Source organism: Achroia grisella, unplaced genomic scaffold (assembly GCF_030625045.1).
Source record: "Achroia grisella isolate CSIRO2021 unplaced genomic scaffold, CSIRO_AGI_Agris_v1 utg779, whole genome shotgun sequence".
Taxonomy (NCBI): Eukaryota; Metazoa; Arthropoda; class Insecta; order Lepidoptera; family Pyralidae; genus Achroia; species Achroia grisella.
In genome coordinates, this window is record NW_026713019.1 from 3,922,707 (window position 1) to 3,936,513 (window position 13,807).

The 13,807-nt window shown below is 36.2% G+C and overlaps 2 protein-coding genes across 2 annotated transcripts; one reads left to right on the forward strand and one right to left on the reverse strand.

Annotated features, from left to right (window-relative positions):
- The first annotated feature begins 428 nt into the window (after nt 1–428).
- Nucleotides 429–2,828, forward strand: LOC131850761 (malectin-A). The gene has a single exon (XM_059201115.1). It carries the CDS (start codon nt 577–579, stop codon nt 1,381–1,383), a length of 807 nt encoding a protein of 268 aa, XP_059057098.1. The 5' UTR covers nt 429–576; the 3' UTR covers nt 1,384–2,828.
- A 338-nt stretch (nt 2,829–3,166) lies between these two features.
- Nucleotides 3,167–8,425, reverse strand: LOC131850762 (uncharacterized). Its single transcript, XM_059201116.1, has 3 exons — nt 8,177–8,425; nt 7,166–7,551; nt 3,167–3,649 (listed from the first exon to the last, which is right to left on the reverse strand). The coding sequence occupies exons 1-3, from the start codon at nt 8,333–8,335 to the stop codon at nt 3,571–3,573; spliced, it is 624 nt and encodes a 207-aa protein (XP_059057099.1). The 5' UTR covers nt 8,336–8,425; the 3' UTR covers nt 3,167–3,570.
- Between the last annotated feature and the right edge of the window lie 5,382 nt (nt 8,426–13,807).

The following is a 13,807-nucleotide window of genomic DNA, read 5'->3' on the forward strand; positions in this document are numbered from 1 at the left end:
GTCTTATTTATTTTAAGTTATTCTGTTTTAAGTCTTATTTCTTTGTTACCTGGTATGGTAACAAAGAAATTAAAAATGTGAAAAAATGTCAGTTAAGGGTCAATTTTCTGAGGAAAAGGAATTGAATTGGATATATAATTCTCAGATTTATTTTGAAGGTTTTGTCCTTATAAAGTGAGTGCCTTAATCTATTAAACGTAGTGTGTAAATGTGCTTGTGTAATGTTAGTGAGTGATTTCCTGCTCGCTGCAACGCTCTTGACAGCGAATTGACATTGACATCTGTAGATTTGACAAGCATACACTGTGCCGTGACGTTGAATTGATAGAATTGAAAAGTAGGTTGGTTTGACTGTTAAATATTTCAATAATTTATTTCGATACAATTTCTAATAATAATAGCCTACCACTGTACCACATGTCTTACCGGTACTGCACTACCGGTAGTTATTATAAAATATTCAATTTCTTAAAACAATCATGTATTATTAGTCGTTACAGAATTATTTGCACAACTGTAAAACGACAATCGGCAAACTACATTATTATTTAAATATAAATTTAGGGTGCAGTAGTTATGTGTGCTGAAATGTCTCGCTTAGTATTTTATTCAGTATTCATATTTTTTATGATAAAAAGTGTTACGAGTTTAGGTGAAATAATATATGCCATAAATGCTGGAGGGCCTGCTCATACCGATATATATGGTATACATTACGAAAAAGACCCTTTACAAGGAAGAATTGGAACTGCCTCTAACTATGGAAAACAATTGGTAATGATCGGTAGAGTGAATCAAAAGGACGAAATTCTATATCAGACTGAGAGATACCATCACAGCACATTCGGTTACGACATTCCAGCGAACAATGACGGTGATTACGTGCTAGTGTTAAAATTCAGTGAAGTGTACTTTAATGCGCCTAACATGAAAGTTTTTGATGTAGTGTTGAATGGTGACCATACCATAGTGGCAGATTTAGACATTTTTGACAAAGTTGGCAGAGGTGTTGCCCATGACGAATTCATACCATATTCTATTAAAAATGGTAAATTATATTATAATGAGGAAGAGTCTGATATCAGAGGAGGTAAAATTAAAGTGGAATTCATTAAGGGTTATCGGGATAATCCAAAAATTAATGCTTTGTATGTCATGAGAGGTACAATAGATGAAGTTCCTAAATTGCCACCATTAGTATGGCCAGAGGCGGAGGTGGAGGAACAGAAAGAAGAAATAGAAGAGAAGGCCACAAATCCCCGACGAGCTAGTGGCCCCAAACAACCTGATCCATACTCTATGGATGAGAGCTCTGTACTTATCCCAGTATTCATTACCATTGGTGCATTCATTCCTCTCTTGTTCTGTCTTTGTAAACTTTAATCTAATAATTTTTTTTGCATATTTTGTGTGTTCATATATTATATAGTATGTTCCTTATTTATTATAATATTTACTTTACAAATGAATAAAAAATATTACAAGTAATTATATAAAAAATATGCCCAAATAAATAAATATTTTTTGCACACTTTAATAGTACAAACTTATAATTAAGATGACAAAGTAATTCCAACCTACCTGTCCAAAAATATTATAAATTTTTACACTTCATGCGCACAAAAATGTGTAAATAAATATTTTTAGTTATTAAATCTTCTTTATTTAAAATAAAATATTTTTATGTATGTTTAAATATCCAACACATAAATATTTTTCTTTATATATTGTGACTAGACTGACAAACATTCAGTAAACATGAGGAAAATTGACCTATTCTTATTGCAAAAATATTGTATGTGCTATATTTATATATTTAAAAAAATGTTTCTTTTAATTAGCACTCATTTAAAATAGTGCTAAACCAGCTAGTATTATATGTAAATGCTGTATGCAATTATTATTATACAACTGCTGGTAACTAATAATTATGATTACAATGCAGAATGCATGTTATTTAAGAACCAATTAGATCCGATATTAACATCAAAATTATCATCGATATTGACATAAAAAAGGCATTATGCCTGTAACTTTACTAGCTAGTATCGGTATGTTTTAGCTCGAAATAAAATATCCAGGTCGAGTAATCCTCCCATAGCACATGGGCTCTCCAACAAATTTAAATGTATGGGCTACAGTGTTTACCACAGCGTATTTTAGTGTGTTTGCAGTGTAAAATTAAAATAATCATTCCATGTATTGTAAACAAGCTGATGAATTTGCCTCCTGTAGAAATTGGTTGAATTATGAGACTCTGAACCAATCAATTGAATAATAAGCAAAAATTCAAATGAAATGATGAAATTTTATCTGAATTTCAATATTATATTAATAAAAAATCTATATTTTTAATTGAAAAATGTTAAGTTTTTCAAACTTACAAATATTTTCTTATAAAATCTAGAATAATTATTTGCTTCAATAATTGACCTGGTTTGTTCAATTTACTATTGGTAGGTAATTAAACCCAACACATACATATGTATGTTTCTACTTACACTTAATTATTAACTCTGTCATCATATTTTATACAAATCGTTAAATAAACAAAAAATGTGGAACAAAGAAGTTGCTTATTTCAATTTTATACTGGGTAAATAATGCTTAGGTATTGCTTTATGTTTACCTATCTTATTAAATTAATATAATAAAGACGTTAATATTTAATTTGTAAATAAAAAAAACGGATTTTGAAAATTATTTCACTATTCAAAATTCTAATATTTCCAATTACCGTTATTAGGCTACATACTAATACATAAAAAACTCGCAGTTATATGCACCCAAGCGAAGCCGTTGAGTGCATAGTATTATATATGGACTAGCTATAACCGCGTTATTTTCTATATAAAATATAGGCTGTGTTATTCTGATGCATAAACTATATTACAAAGTAAGTAAGTACTATATTGTAAAGTTTCATCAAAATCCGTTCAGTAGTTTTTGCGCGAAAGAGTCACCATCATCCATACTTACAAACTTTCGCGTTTATAATATTATTAAGAATTAAGATGTAGAGATGACGGGCCAACTAAGAAACATATTTTAGATACAGTAGATTTTTTAACATACATATGTCACGATATATAAAATATATCCTGAGCAATTTATGTACAAAAATACAGATGTAGAAAAAAATATAATTCGCTACGGGATCGATTAATGTTATTAAAACAAGTATCCGATAAAATAAATCTGACATTTACTTATGAAATTATACAATAGGTACAGTCTTACAGTTTCTATTTAAAGATAATAACCTAAAACTATAATTAATACTATTAAATTATAATTAATATACCTAGATTAATACAATATCTACATTACGAATACAATGGTAAGCTTTAATGGGGCTTAATTATGTAACGCTGTTACACATTAAAATCAATAGATTTACAATTTCCTATGAACCATTTAATACATATCTACAGGTGCAAGCTATTACAGCCGGCATTTGCAACTGAAAAATTGTTTGTACGTAATTACGAAATAGTAGGTTCTAATCTGATAGAATAATTTTTAGTAACAATCTTACATAATTAGACCTCTGGTGTTGATACACCAAGATCAAAATGTTTCATTCGTAGTCCTCCTGTGTTCTCTTCTAAGCTTCAACTTCTGAGATAGCTTTACAATTTTGAGCAATCTGTAAAAACGAATAAGGTCTGTTGTATATGTAGATACCGAACGGTGTGAACAGTGTTATGATACCTACCTATATGTAGTATTATAATACTGCTTACTGCTACTATAACACTGAAAAATTGTTTATACTACTTTGTACAAACAATCTTTCATTTGCAAATGCCCATACTCATCCTCAGACGAAGTCGCGAGTTACAGCTAGTTGCTTATAAGCAAATATCCTTAACCCGTGACTTAATCTGCTTCTTTTGAGATAACAGATACCTTATGTTCTCGTAGGATTGATCTTTACGTAAAATTTACGATTTTAGGTAAAGATTTAGATACATTTTCTCATTGATATTTCGGCTTGGTTTCTGTACCTTAGAAACTCCTAATGCAATGGTTTTCAAATTAGGACTATACTAATACAGATACATTGCCCACATTGTGGGAAGAGACTTTCGAATTATTTTAATTTGTTATTGGTGTTTTCATGACTGGGGAGTGAGTAAAAATTTAAATTTATTAAGTAATATACTACTCGCAGAAATACTATTTTATTTGAATCTTCAAGTCCGAGTGTATTTGTCAGTTTTTAGAGAGAAATGGCAAACAACGATAATTAGCAAAGCACAAAATAAACCTTTATAGGCGATCGAACTATTATATCTTATCCTAAATTACGTTGTAACATTTATTATCAACAGAAAATATACAAGCAATACAGAATATATACTATAAAATTTCCATTCATTGGTTTTAATGTAGGTAACTAATTACATGCTTATAGCGGTATCTGCTTCATTCCTACAAATAGAAATAGAAATAATCTTTATTCAAATAAACTTAATATAAGCACTTTCGAATAGTCACATTTTTTTATTCTACCACTAATTCGAAACGCAGACTCATCACAAGAAGAATAGGCAAGAAACTTCTGTTTCTGCTCTTTTAAATAAATGTTGTTTTAAGTAGATTTACATTAACAAGGATTAGGCATGCGACAATAAACATAGAAAGGGTTACGCACTACACGCTAATCTTTATTCAATCAGATAACATTATCAGCGCTATGAATTTTAAGTTAGATATTTTCTACAAAATCATTATTATCATTTATGAATTCTTCAATTTTATAATAGGCTTCTTTACAAGAATATATTTTATAAGACATTTGAATCTTTTTTCTGGCAAATTGAGTAGTAGTAGTAATAGTAGGTACAGACTCTGGCAGTAGTAGAAAATAGGAATCATGACATGTTAATAAAAGAACTAGTGGTCTCATAGCTATCAATATCTATACCATTGCAGATCTATCTGCACGCGGTTCTTTAAAATCATTATACTTTCTGGTGAATTCGCCACAAGGCGCCAACCGAGCAGATATCAACCTCATCTTATACTCCACTGATCCCCTGCGTATAACATTAGAGAAGACGAGTACACCATTCCATAGTCATCCATACTATCCTATGTATTGTATTAAAATATCAGGATAGAATTTTAGGGGGCGTCCATAAATTACGTGAGATGTTTAAGAGGGGGAGGGCGTCTCAGCAAATATCTCGCATTTTTTTTCTGATTGATACAATTTTTTTTTTTTTTTACAATAGCAATCCAACGCGTTTTCGTAAGAAACCCACATTTAGAAAAATCTCACGTGAGATTGAGGGATGAGGTAGGTGGTTGAATTAAATCTCACGACATCTTACCCTTTCAGAAAATTATAAAAACACCTAACGTAATTTATGGACGCCCCCTTACTCTGTTCGCGCTAACGGTATGCACAGGTTTTACTTACCAGTGTTGTTACTGTTTTTAGGCGTACATGGACTAGGTACGCCTATTCATGGCCGGCGACCTGACATGATAAGTTGTTTTGATTGAGATAAGAACTAGACCCTCTACTAATAATCTCCATATTCCTTCCAGGTTATTACATACATATCACATTGTAAGTAGGTAAGTATCTACCTACTACTGATAACTTTAATTCTCGTTAAGTTTATCCTTAGATATACGTGACTATATATCGTTCGATTCACACAGGCAGATGTTATTATTTTACATGTACTCATTTATACTTCAGAAATTTTAATTAGCGATATTTAGCTTTATTTTGTATAATATGTAGAAGGATAAATTTATTTTCCTGGTCAGTAGCAAACATTATTTAATTACGACTATAAAAACAAGGTCTCGCATTTATTGTTAGTAAAATGACAGTATAGTCTTGCACATAAAAATGCCCTCACGATGTTTAACCTTAAGAATACCTACGATTACTGCTACTTTCAGATCAAAATTTAAAAAAACCACTTCTATTTAATTTGGTAGTAATGCAGGTGTGACCAAAATTGTGACTTATATAATTGACACTATCTACGTATTATACGTTATAATTTACACTTAAATTAGGTAACTTATTATCAATTGATAATAATAATGACTGGTTCTCGGATTACATACTTTATTGATTGATAAATTTAGTTCTATTTTACAAATATTTTATGTTTTTAAATAACTGATTAAATTAATAACATATAAACCAGAACAACAATAACATTACCTCAAGGTTTGATTTTCACAGAATTCTTGCGTAGTTTGAATATAATGTCACAGGAAACGGAGTTACCGTTTCACCCGTAGCATATAATATTATCTTTAAAAATACTAATTGGCATTTTTATATGATTGTAATGACAAACAAGTTATATACTTAACAACAATACGGATATCATGTAAACGCTCGCGACAACGATTGTCGTGCCAGGGGATTAAAATGTCATGACTAAACCCTGTAATTTCACTGCCTAATCTCACCGTACAAGGGAAACAGCATAAAAGGAGACCTGCGTAGCGACTGAAATAAGTGATGCTGACCTCAGCATCAGTTATTTGTTAAGCAAGGTAGTAGCAGTACCCACGCAGACACCTTTTTACGAAGTCTATCTCAACTTATTGTATAAGTATCATAATCCCGAGAAATCGAGTTTAGTAGTAATATGCTTTTACCGACATGCTAACTAAGTATTACCTATATGAGTAATAGCGAACGTCGTCCAATTCAAACGGGGATCGAATTTAGGACGGCCTGAGCCGAGGTTCAAACCCCTAGCGTTACCCTAAGACTAAAGTCGTATCCGTCAGGCGGCCTTTAGCCGCACCATAAGTCCTTCCGCAGGATTTAAGTACCATCTACACTCGCCCCCCATCGTCCGGCGTAGCTGTAAAGGCCAGCTACGGCCAACAGCATTAGAATAATCCGAAAAAAAAAACGAGTTCAATTGTTTAAATTCCAATCTGGCAACAAAACTACTTATTTGAAAGATTGTCATGTATAGTAGGTATGGGAAGAATGACAATAGCTACTTTTATCCGGATTAATCATGGTCACTTGTATAAAGATGAGGGCTTGCTGTCCCTGTATTAATCTATTATGTTTTGTTTGTATATTACCTAAAGAAAATTATTTACTTATAGTTATCTACGCACATAGTGATAGTTATGTAATATTAGGTAAATCAATACTCACGCATTTGATGTGCCTTGCAATTTGAATTCACAACCTCCTTTATGATTCAACACGAAGCCTTTTTTGCAATTAGTGCTATTCGAAGTAGTTGATATTGGTGTCACGTTTACTTCAGAGGAATACGTCGTTTTTGTAGTCGCCTCCACTGCGCTTATAACTGTAACATTGGATTCTATAGTTACTGGAGTCTGCGTGGTTATTGCTGTTTCAATACCATCCATGGTACTGTTTAACCGTTCCGTAGTCGTTTCAGTGTATATCGTTGTTGCAATAGTCACATTATCTTTTATTATGTCGGGTTCGGTGGTTACATTCATCGGTTTTGGTGTTGTGCCGTTCTGTGGTCTAATAGTCATTTCCGAATAGTCGTACGCATATTCAATATCCTGTAATAATGTTAATTGTTTTAAATATATTCACGATACATAAGACTACTTCATTACAGAATATTTTTATTATTGTCAATAACCTTAGTATAATTTACTTCTGACTAAAACATTTTAAGTAATTTACAAAAAAAATAAACGATGTATCCGTATGTAACAGTTCTTTTAAATATTTATAGATACAGGAACAGGGAACAGGACTTTTATCCTAATAAAATAAATGTCCACGCGGGATATTGAAAATATTCTACAAATGTACAAATAAGAAGGAGCATATATTTTTCGAATCATAAATAACAATTTACGTAGTCCTTATAAGCAAATCGTTCATTAACTACTAGGTATTCTGAAAACTCAGTAGACACGTACCACTTCACATATCTAAAATATAATTTGCGTATATAGGTACCTACACTAATAGCATGTATATCAGTACAATTTATGTACCTATGTATGAAATTATGTTTTACAAACTACCTAATTTAAAGCTTTGGATAATAGATTATACCTACGGTTTAAAAAACATCTAAATGTTTCATGGACAGTATCACAGTAGGTACCTACCTCACTTTTATTTATTTATATAACATATTAATTAACCTAATACGAATTAAAGTAATCTCACCTCATACTCCTCCTTACCGCCATTTAGAAGGGCAATAATTTGCACGTCCTTCAAATCGACTTGAACGTTCAAGTCTCCAGTCTGACTCTGGTCATATGTAGTTTTACAGACTACAACCTCCAATAGTAAATAACTTAAGAAAATAATTTTATAATGCATTTTAACTAACTGGAAGTTTAGAACTGGGATAATGGTCCCGTGAGCAATACGTCTTTGAGCGCGACTGAACTTACTGACGGCGGCTGCCCTGCGCGCAGATTGCTATCAAGTTATTTACAACAACTTAACAGTTATTTCAAGTAACCGCGGGAAGGTCGATAGCCTCAGCTAGTGCACTGCGTCCTCAGATTACGTAAGGATCGCCGACAATTTGCCTGATCAACCGTTACTCCAAGTTACGCTGGAATCAATAAAATTGATCGACACAATATGCAAGCTTAGAGACTCGTATGATGTAATATGTATATTTGATGACTAACTTAAATATTTTTAGCGGTTCTTTTATTACCTACTTGATAATTTCTTAACAGAAAAGTTATTATATTGTAATTAAATAGCCAGCTAACATTATGTGCCCACTAAAAAAAATATCTATGAGATAAGTAACAGTTTTCTTTTTGCATTAATAACGTTGCATTCCATATTCATTCTTTTTGGTACAGCCGTTCTAATGGTACCCACTCGCTGCATTATATTTTAGATGCCGGAGGATTTTTCCGGCAGCAAAAATCTATATGTGGAGAATGGTAGCATATAGGATCAAACAGATAACTACAGTCATCCCATTTTAGCGAATTCACTAGTCATCATCATCATCATCATCATCAGCCCACTGCAGTCCACTGCTGGACATAAGCCTCTCCCAAGGCACGCCACTGGGCACGATCTTCAGCCCTTCTCATCCAGTTACTACCCGCAACCCTACGTAAGTCGTCGCTCCACCTAGCTGCGGGGCGTCCTACACTACGTTTGCCAATTCGCGGTCTCCACTCTAGAACACGCCTACTCCAACGAGCATCGGTTCTGCGACAGATATGACCAGCCCACTGCCACTTCAACTTACAGATGCGAAGAGCTATGTCGGTGACCTTAGTTCTCTGGCGAATCACTTCGTTTCGGATTTTATCCCTTAGAGAAACTCCAAGCATAGCTCTTTCCATAGCTCGTTGAGCGACTTTGAGTTGGTGGACCAGTCGTATCGTCAGTGTCCACGTTTCGGCACCGTAAGTCATGACGGGTAGGACGCACTGGTTATAAACCTTGGTCTTAAGGCTTTGTGGTAGCGACGACGAGAAGACTTGACGAAGTTTCCCAAATGCCGCCCAGCCTAGCTGTATTCGTCTCTTGGCCTCCCTCTCAAAGTTGTTTTTACCTAGTTGGAGCGTTTGCCCTAGATAAATATACTCCTGAACAACTTCGAGACATACTCCATTAATGGCGACCGGTTCCGGACGAATGCGATCATTGAACATGATCTTGGTTTTGTCCAAATTCATCCGAAGACCGATGCGTTGAGACGATTCAGCCAGGCCGTTCAGCATCTGTTGTAAATCCTGCAGCGACTCAGCCATGATGACAATGTCGTCAGCAAATCGTAAGTGAGAGATGTTCTCGCCGTTGACATTAATGCCGTAATTTTTCCAATCCAGCATTCTAAACATATCCTCCAACGCAGTTGTAAATAATTTAGGGGATATAACATCCCCCTGTCTTACACCACGCTTTAGGTGGATATGCTTAGTCTGCTGGGGTTGTACTTGGACGGTAATTGTTGCAGCGTTATAGAGACATCTCAACACTTCGATGTATCGCCAGTCGACTTGGCATCGCTGCAGAGACTCCAGAACAGACCAGGTCTCGATAGATCATAGTCAACAAAGGCTAGACACAGAGGTTGATTATACTCTTCTGTTTTCTGTATAACCTGCCTTACTGTGTGAATATGATCTATGGTGCCATAACCACTTCGAAACCCGGCCTGTTCCGGGGGTTGAAACTCATCAAGCCTTCGCGCAAGCCGATTCGTGATGACTCTTGAAAATAGCTTGTATATATGGCTTAACAAAGAGATGGGCCGATAGTTCTTCAGTAGGGTTTTATCTCCCTTTTTGAAGAACAGAATAACTATGGCCCTACTCCATGCCTGTGGAGTTCTCCCGGTGAAGAGAACGGAATTGAAGAGTTCCTGAAGTACCGCAAGTACAGGAGTACCTCCAGCCTTCAGGAGCTCAGTGGTTATTCCGTCTTCACCTGGGGCTTTTCCATTTTTGAGCTGTTTAAGAGCCATCACGATCTCGTCACGACTAATTTCGGGCATCTCCTCAGTGTAGTGGCGTGTCAGAGGAGCTCTGGAATCGACAACAAGAGATTCAGGCCGATATGCATGTGAGGCGTACAGTTCTCCGAAAAAGTTTTCAACTTCCGAGAGAATCTCCGGCTTAAAAGCGGTAACCGTCCCTGCAGATGTGGTTACCTTCGACAAGTGCCTCCTTTCTAGCTGTTGGACGAACACTTTTGATCCCCGATTCTGCTCAATTGCTTTTTCAATTAAAAGTGTGTTCGAGGATCGGAGATCACGTCGTACCAATTTTGAAATTTTTTTATTCAATACCCGGTGTTCTGGTGATGTTAGCGTTGAGGACTTGTCGCGTCGATGTTGAATAAGCTGCAGAGTCTCTCCCGAAAGTCTAGTCCTTTTTCCTGTACGCCTCTTCTCGCAAAATTTCGTGCCTTCATCCTTGAGGCAAGCTATTATAGTATTGAGTCTTTGGTCAATACTGTCTGTGGTTTCCAAAACAGCAAACCGGTTTTCCAGTTTTAATTGGAATGCTTTAGAACCAACGATGGTTTGGAGCATATTTGGCCGGAGCGTCGACTTCATCAGGCGTATTCTTTCCAGCTTGAGATCGATATTCAGAGAGCCACGAACTAATCTGTGATCGCTTCCGGTTTTAAACCTAGTGATCACAGAGACATCTCTGAATATACGCTTCTTATCCGTCAAGATGAAGTCGATCTCGTTTTTGGTCATAGAGTCGGGGCTCTGCCACGTCCACTTTCGTTGAGGTTGTTTCTTGAAGAAAGAATTCATCAAGAACAACCCCTCTTTCTCTAGAAAGTTGACGAGCATTTGCCCCCTATGATTCCTACTACCAAAACCATGTGGTCCCACAGCTGTCGATTCGCTGCCGGTTTGGATTCCCACTTTAGCATTAAAATCCCCCATAACAATGTTGTAGAATGCCTTTGAGGTGTTATGTATGGCCTTGGATATGTCTTCGTACATACTTTCTACTTCATCATCCGAGTGTGCCGATGTCGGTGCGTATACTTGCACAACTTTAAGGCTATACCTCTCAGTTAGCTTTAATACGAGATACGCAACCCTATTCGACACACTGGAGATTTCTACAACATTGTTTATTAGGGTCTTATGGACCAAAAACCCGACACCACCTTGGGAAGGTTGTTCTCCCTCCCTGAAATACATAAGATGGCCAGATTCCAGAGTCATGGTGTCCTCCCCTCTCTTCGGACTTCACAAAGACCAAGAATATGCCATCTTATATATTTCAGTTCTTCTTCCAGTTGCGCGAGGTGTTCATCCAGTCGCAGTGTACGTCCGTTATACGTAGCCAGGGTCAATGAGTGTTGGCGGCCTACCGTAGCCCGGGGATTCTTAGCACCCCTTGCTCTGCCGTTACCATGACCGCCGCCTTGGCCAGGAATAGCAGAGCGGCCGGGAACTAGGGGCCATGGTTGTGTAGGACCTGTCATGGGAGGAATGTGCCCATAATTGCCACGCTGGGCATGCGGGTTGGCGATCGCAGTACACAGTTTCTCGCACCGATGACGCTGCTGCCCATCATCAGTCTATGGGATTTGAAACTGTGTAGTTAGAATGGTTATACCGCCATTTGTCGGTCGTCAGAGCCTCGTCTGTTATTTAGCAGGATGTACCGCGAGCAGGTGAGGTTGACTTAGAGCACTGGGCTGGTGTTCGCGCTCCCTTACATCCCTAGTAAATTCACTAGTATTAAACTACAATGATTATCAGGCCGCATGGAGATTAATCTGAAATGATAATTACATAAACACTAGGACCCTTAGTCGCCAAACTGCTTACTGCAGTGTAGAAAAACTTAGTAAACGTATAGGTGGTTGTGTGATTTTTCGGAAAGTACATAACATATTCAAGAATTTTGCAGGCATTTAAGAACTTAAGCAGATAAATGGATGACATTACTTAGAAACTACACATGCTAAACTAACAAAACCTATTTAGAGTATCATTTAGTTGTCTGTAATTTGTCTTTAGCAGGAAATATATATAACCTTTTTTTTCGGTTATACCTATTAATTTATCTATTAATATAGAAATATGCGAACAGAAATAAGTTACTTTTTATTTGGTAGCGAGTTTGAGAAGAAATATTAAAGATTGAATGGAAATGGTCAACCGCCAGCGCTAACATTTAAGCTGGCGAATTGTGACGCACTAGTGAAAGATAATGGGATGAGCATATATTGCGGAGCAACAATTTAATTAACATCAATGGATTCCAGGGGTTCCGTGTAGGGGTCTTTCTTCAGACAGGACACCAGTGCAATATGATAGGATGAAGATACAGTCAGTTCAATGGATTCCGTAGAGGTAGATTTGATACTCTATCATATAAAGAAGTTGCTCAAATTACTAACAATTTCTAGCAAAAAATAAATGGGTAGGTAACTTTCTCAGAAGCAGCAGACTAAAAAACAGATCAATATCAATATTCAAGAACATAAATACATGTGTCAACTCCGCGACAACATCGACAAAAGACGTAGGTGAGGGTGGGTGACTCGCGGTCCAAAAAATATGTATAGAACACATATGGTACATATATTAACAGCCTATAAAAACAAAAATACTAATAGGTCAAGAGGAAATACAGATTTTTTATAGCACAAGGGGATAAACGAGCTAGCGGCTCACTTGATGACATGTGATTATCGCCGCCCATGACCACTGATAACACCACGGAAATTGCAAGAAAGTTTCAATCTCGTATCGGTTCAGCAATACCATTGTTAAAAGATAATTCCACGATGTGATTGTCCGTGGTAAAAATATTTTACAAAACCGTACTGTGCAGGACCGCAATTCATACAAATGATCAGGATGGTATTTTAGTTTCTGGCAGGTGGTGTGGTGGTGAAACTCAGCAGCTGGTCTGAACCCGAACAATTCCATGATTTTAGCTGCTCGGTTCTGAATGGGGTCAAATGGAAGTAGCTGGTATTTATTGTTAATTTGTTTTTTGATAAGGAAGAAGTTTTGGAAGTGTTTTTAAATGAAACTGTGTCCTCTTCACATGAAACGTTTATTGCAACAACTTAACGTTTTTGAATTACATAGGGGTGGAGTATCCACCCTTTTTATTGGTGCTATATATGTCGCGTGATGAGCGGTGCTTCTCACTGGTCGATTTTGTGATGCCGTCATCGACGCAACGTTTGACGTCGACCAGTGGTGGTTGAGGATGGCGCCTGTGGTATTGAGCATTATACTGCTCACAGCAGATTTGCTACTACTGTTTTAACAGTGATGCTCCCGCCCAGAGATGATTAGGATACCATATGTAGCCG

Excerpts from the sequence above, each read along its gene's own strand:
- LOC131850761 (XM_059201115.1), top strand. The coding sequence starts at position 577 with ATGTGTGCTGAAATGTCTCGCTTAGTATTTTATTCAGTATTCATATTT.
- LOC131850762 (XM_059201116.1), bottom strand. The coding sequence starts at position 8,335 with ATGCATTATAAAATTATTTTCTTAAGTTATTTACTATTGGAGGTTGTA. Across the intron at positions 7,552-8,176 it reads GCGGTAAGGAGGAGTATGAG|GATATTGAATATGCGTACGA; the intron begins GTGAGATTACTT and ends ACATTATTACAG. Across the intron at positions 3,650-7,165 it reads TTGCAAGGCACATCAAATGC|ATTGCTCAAAATTGTAAAGC; the intron begins GTGAGTATTGAT and ends TCGTTTTTACAG.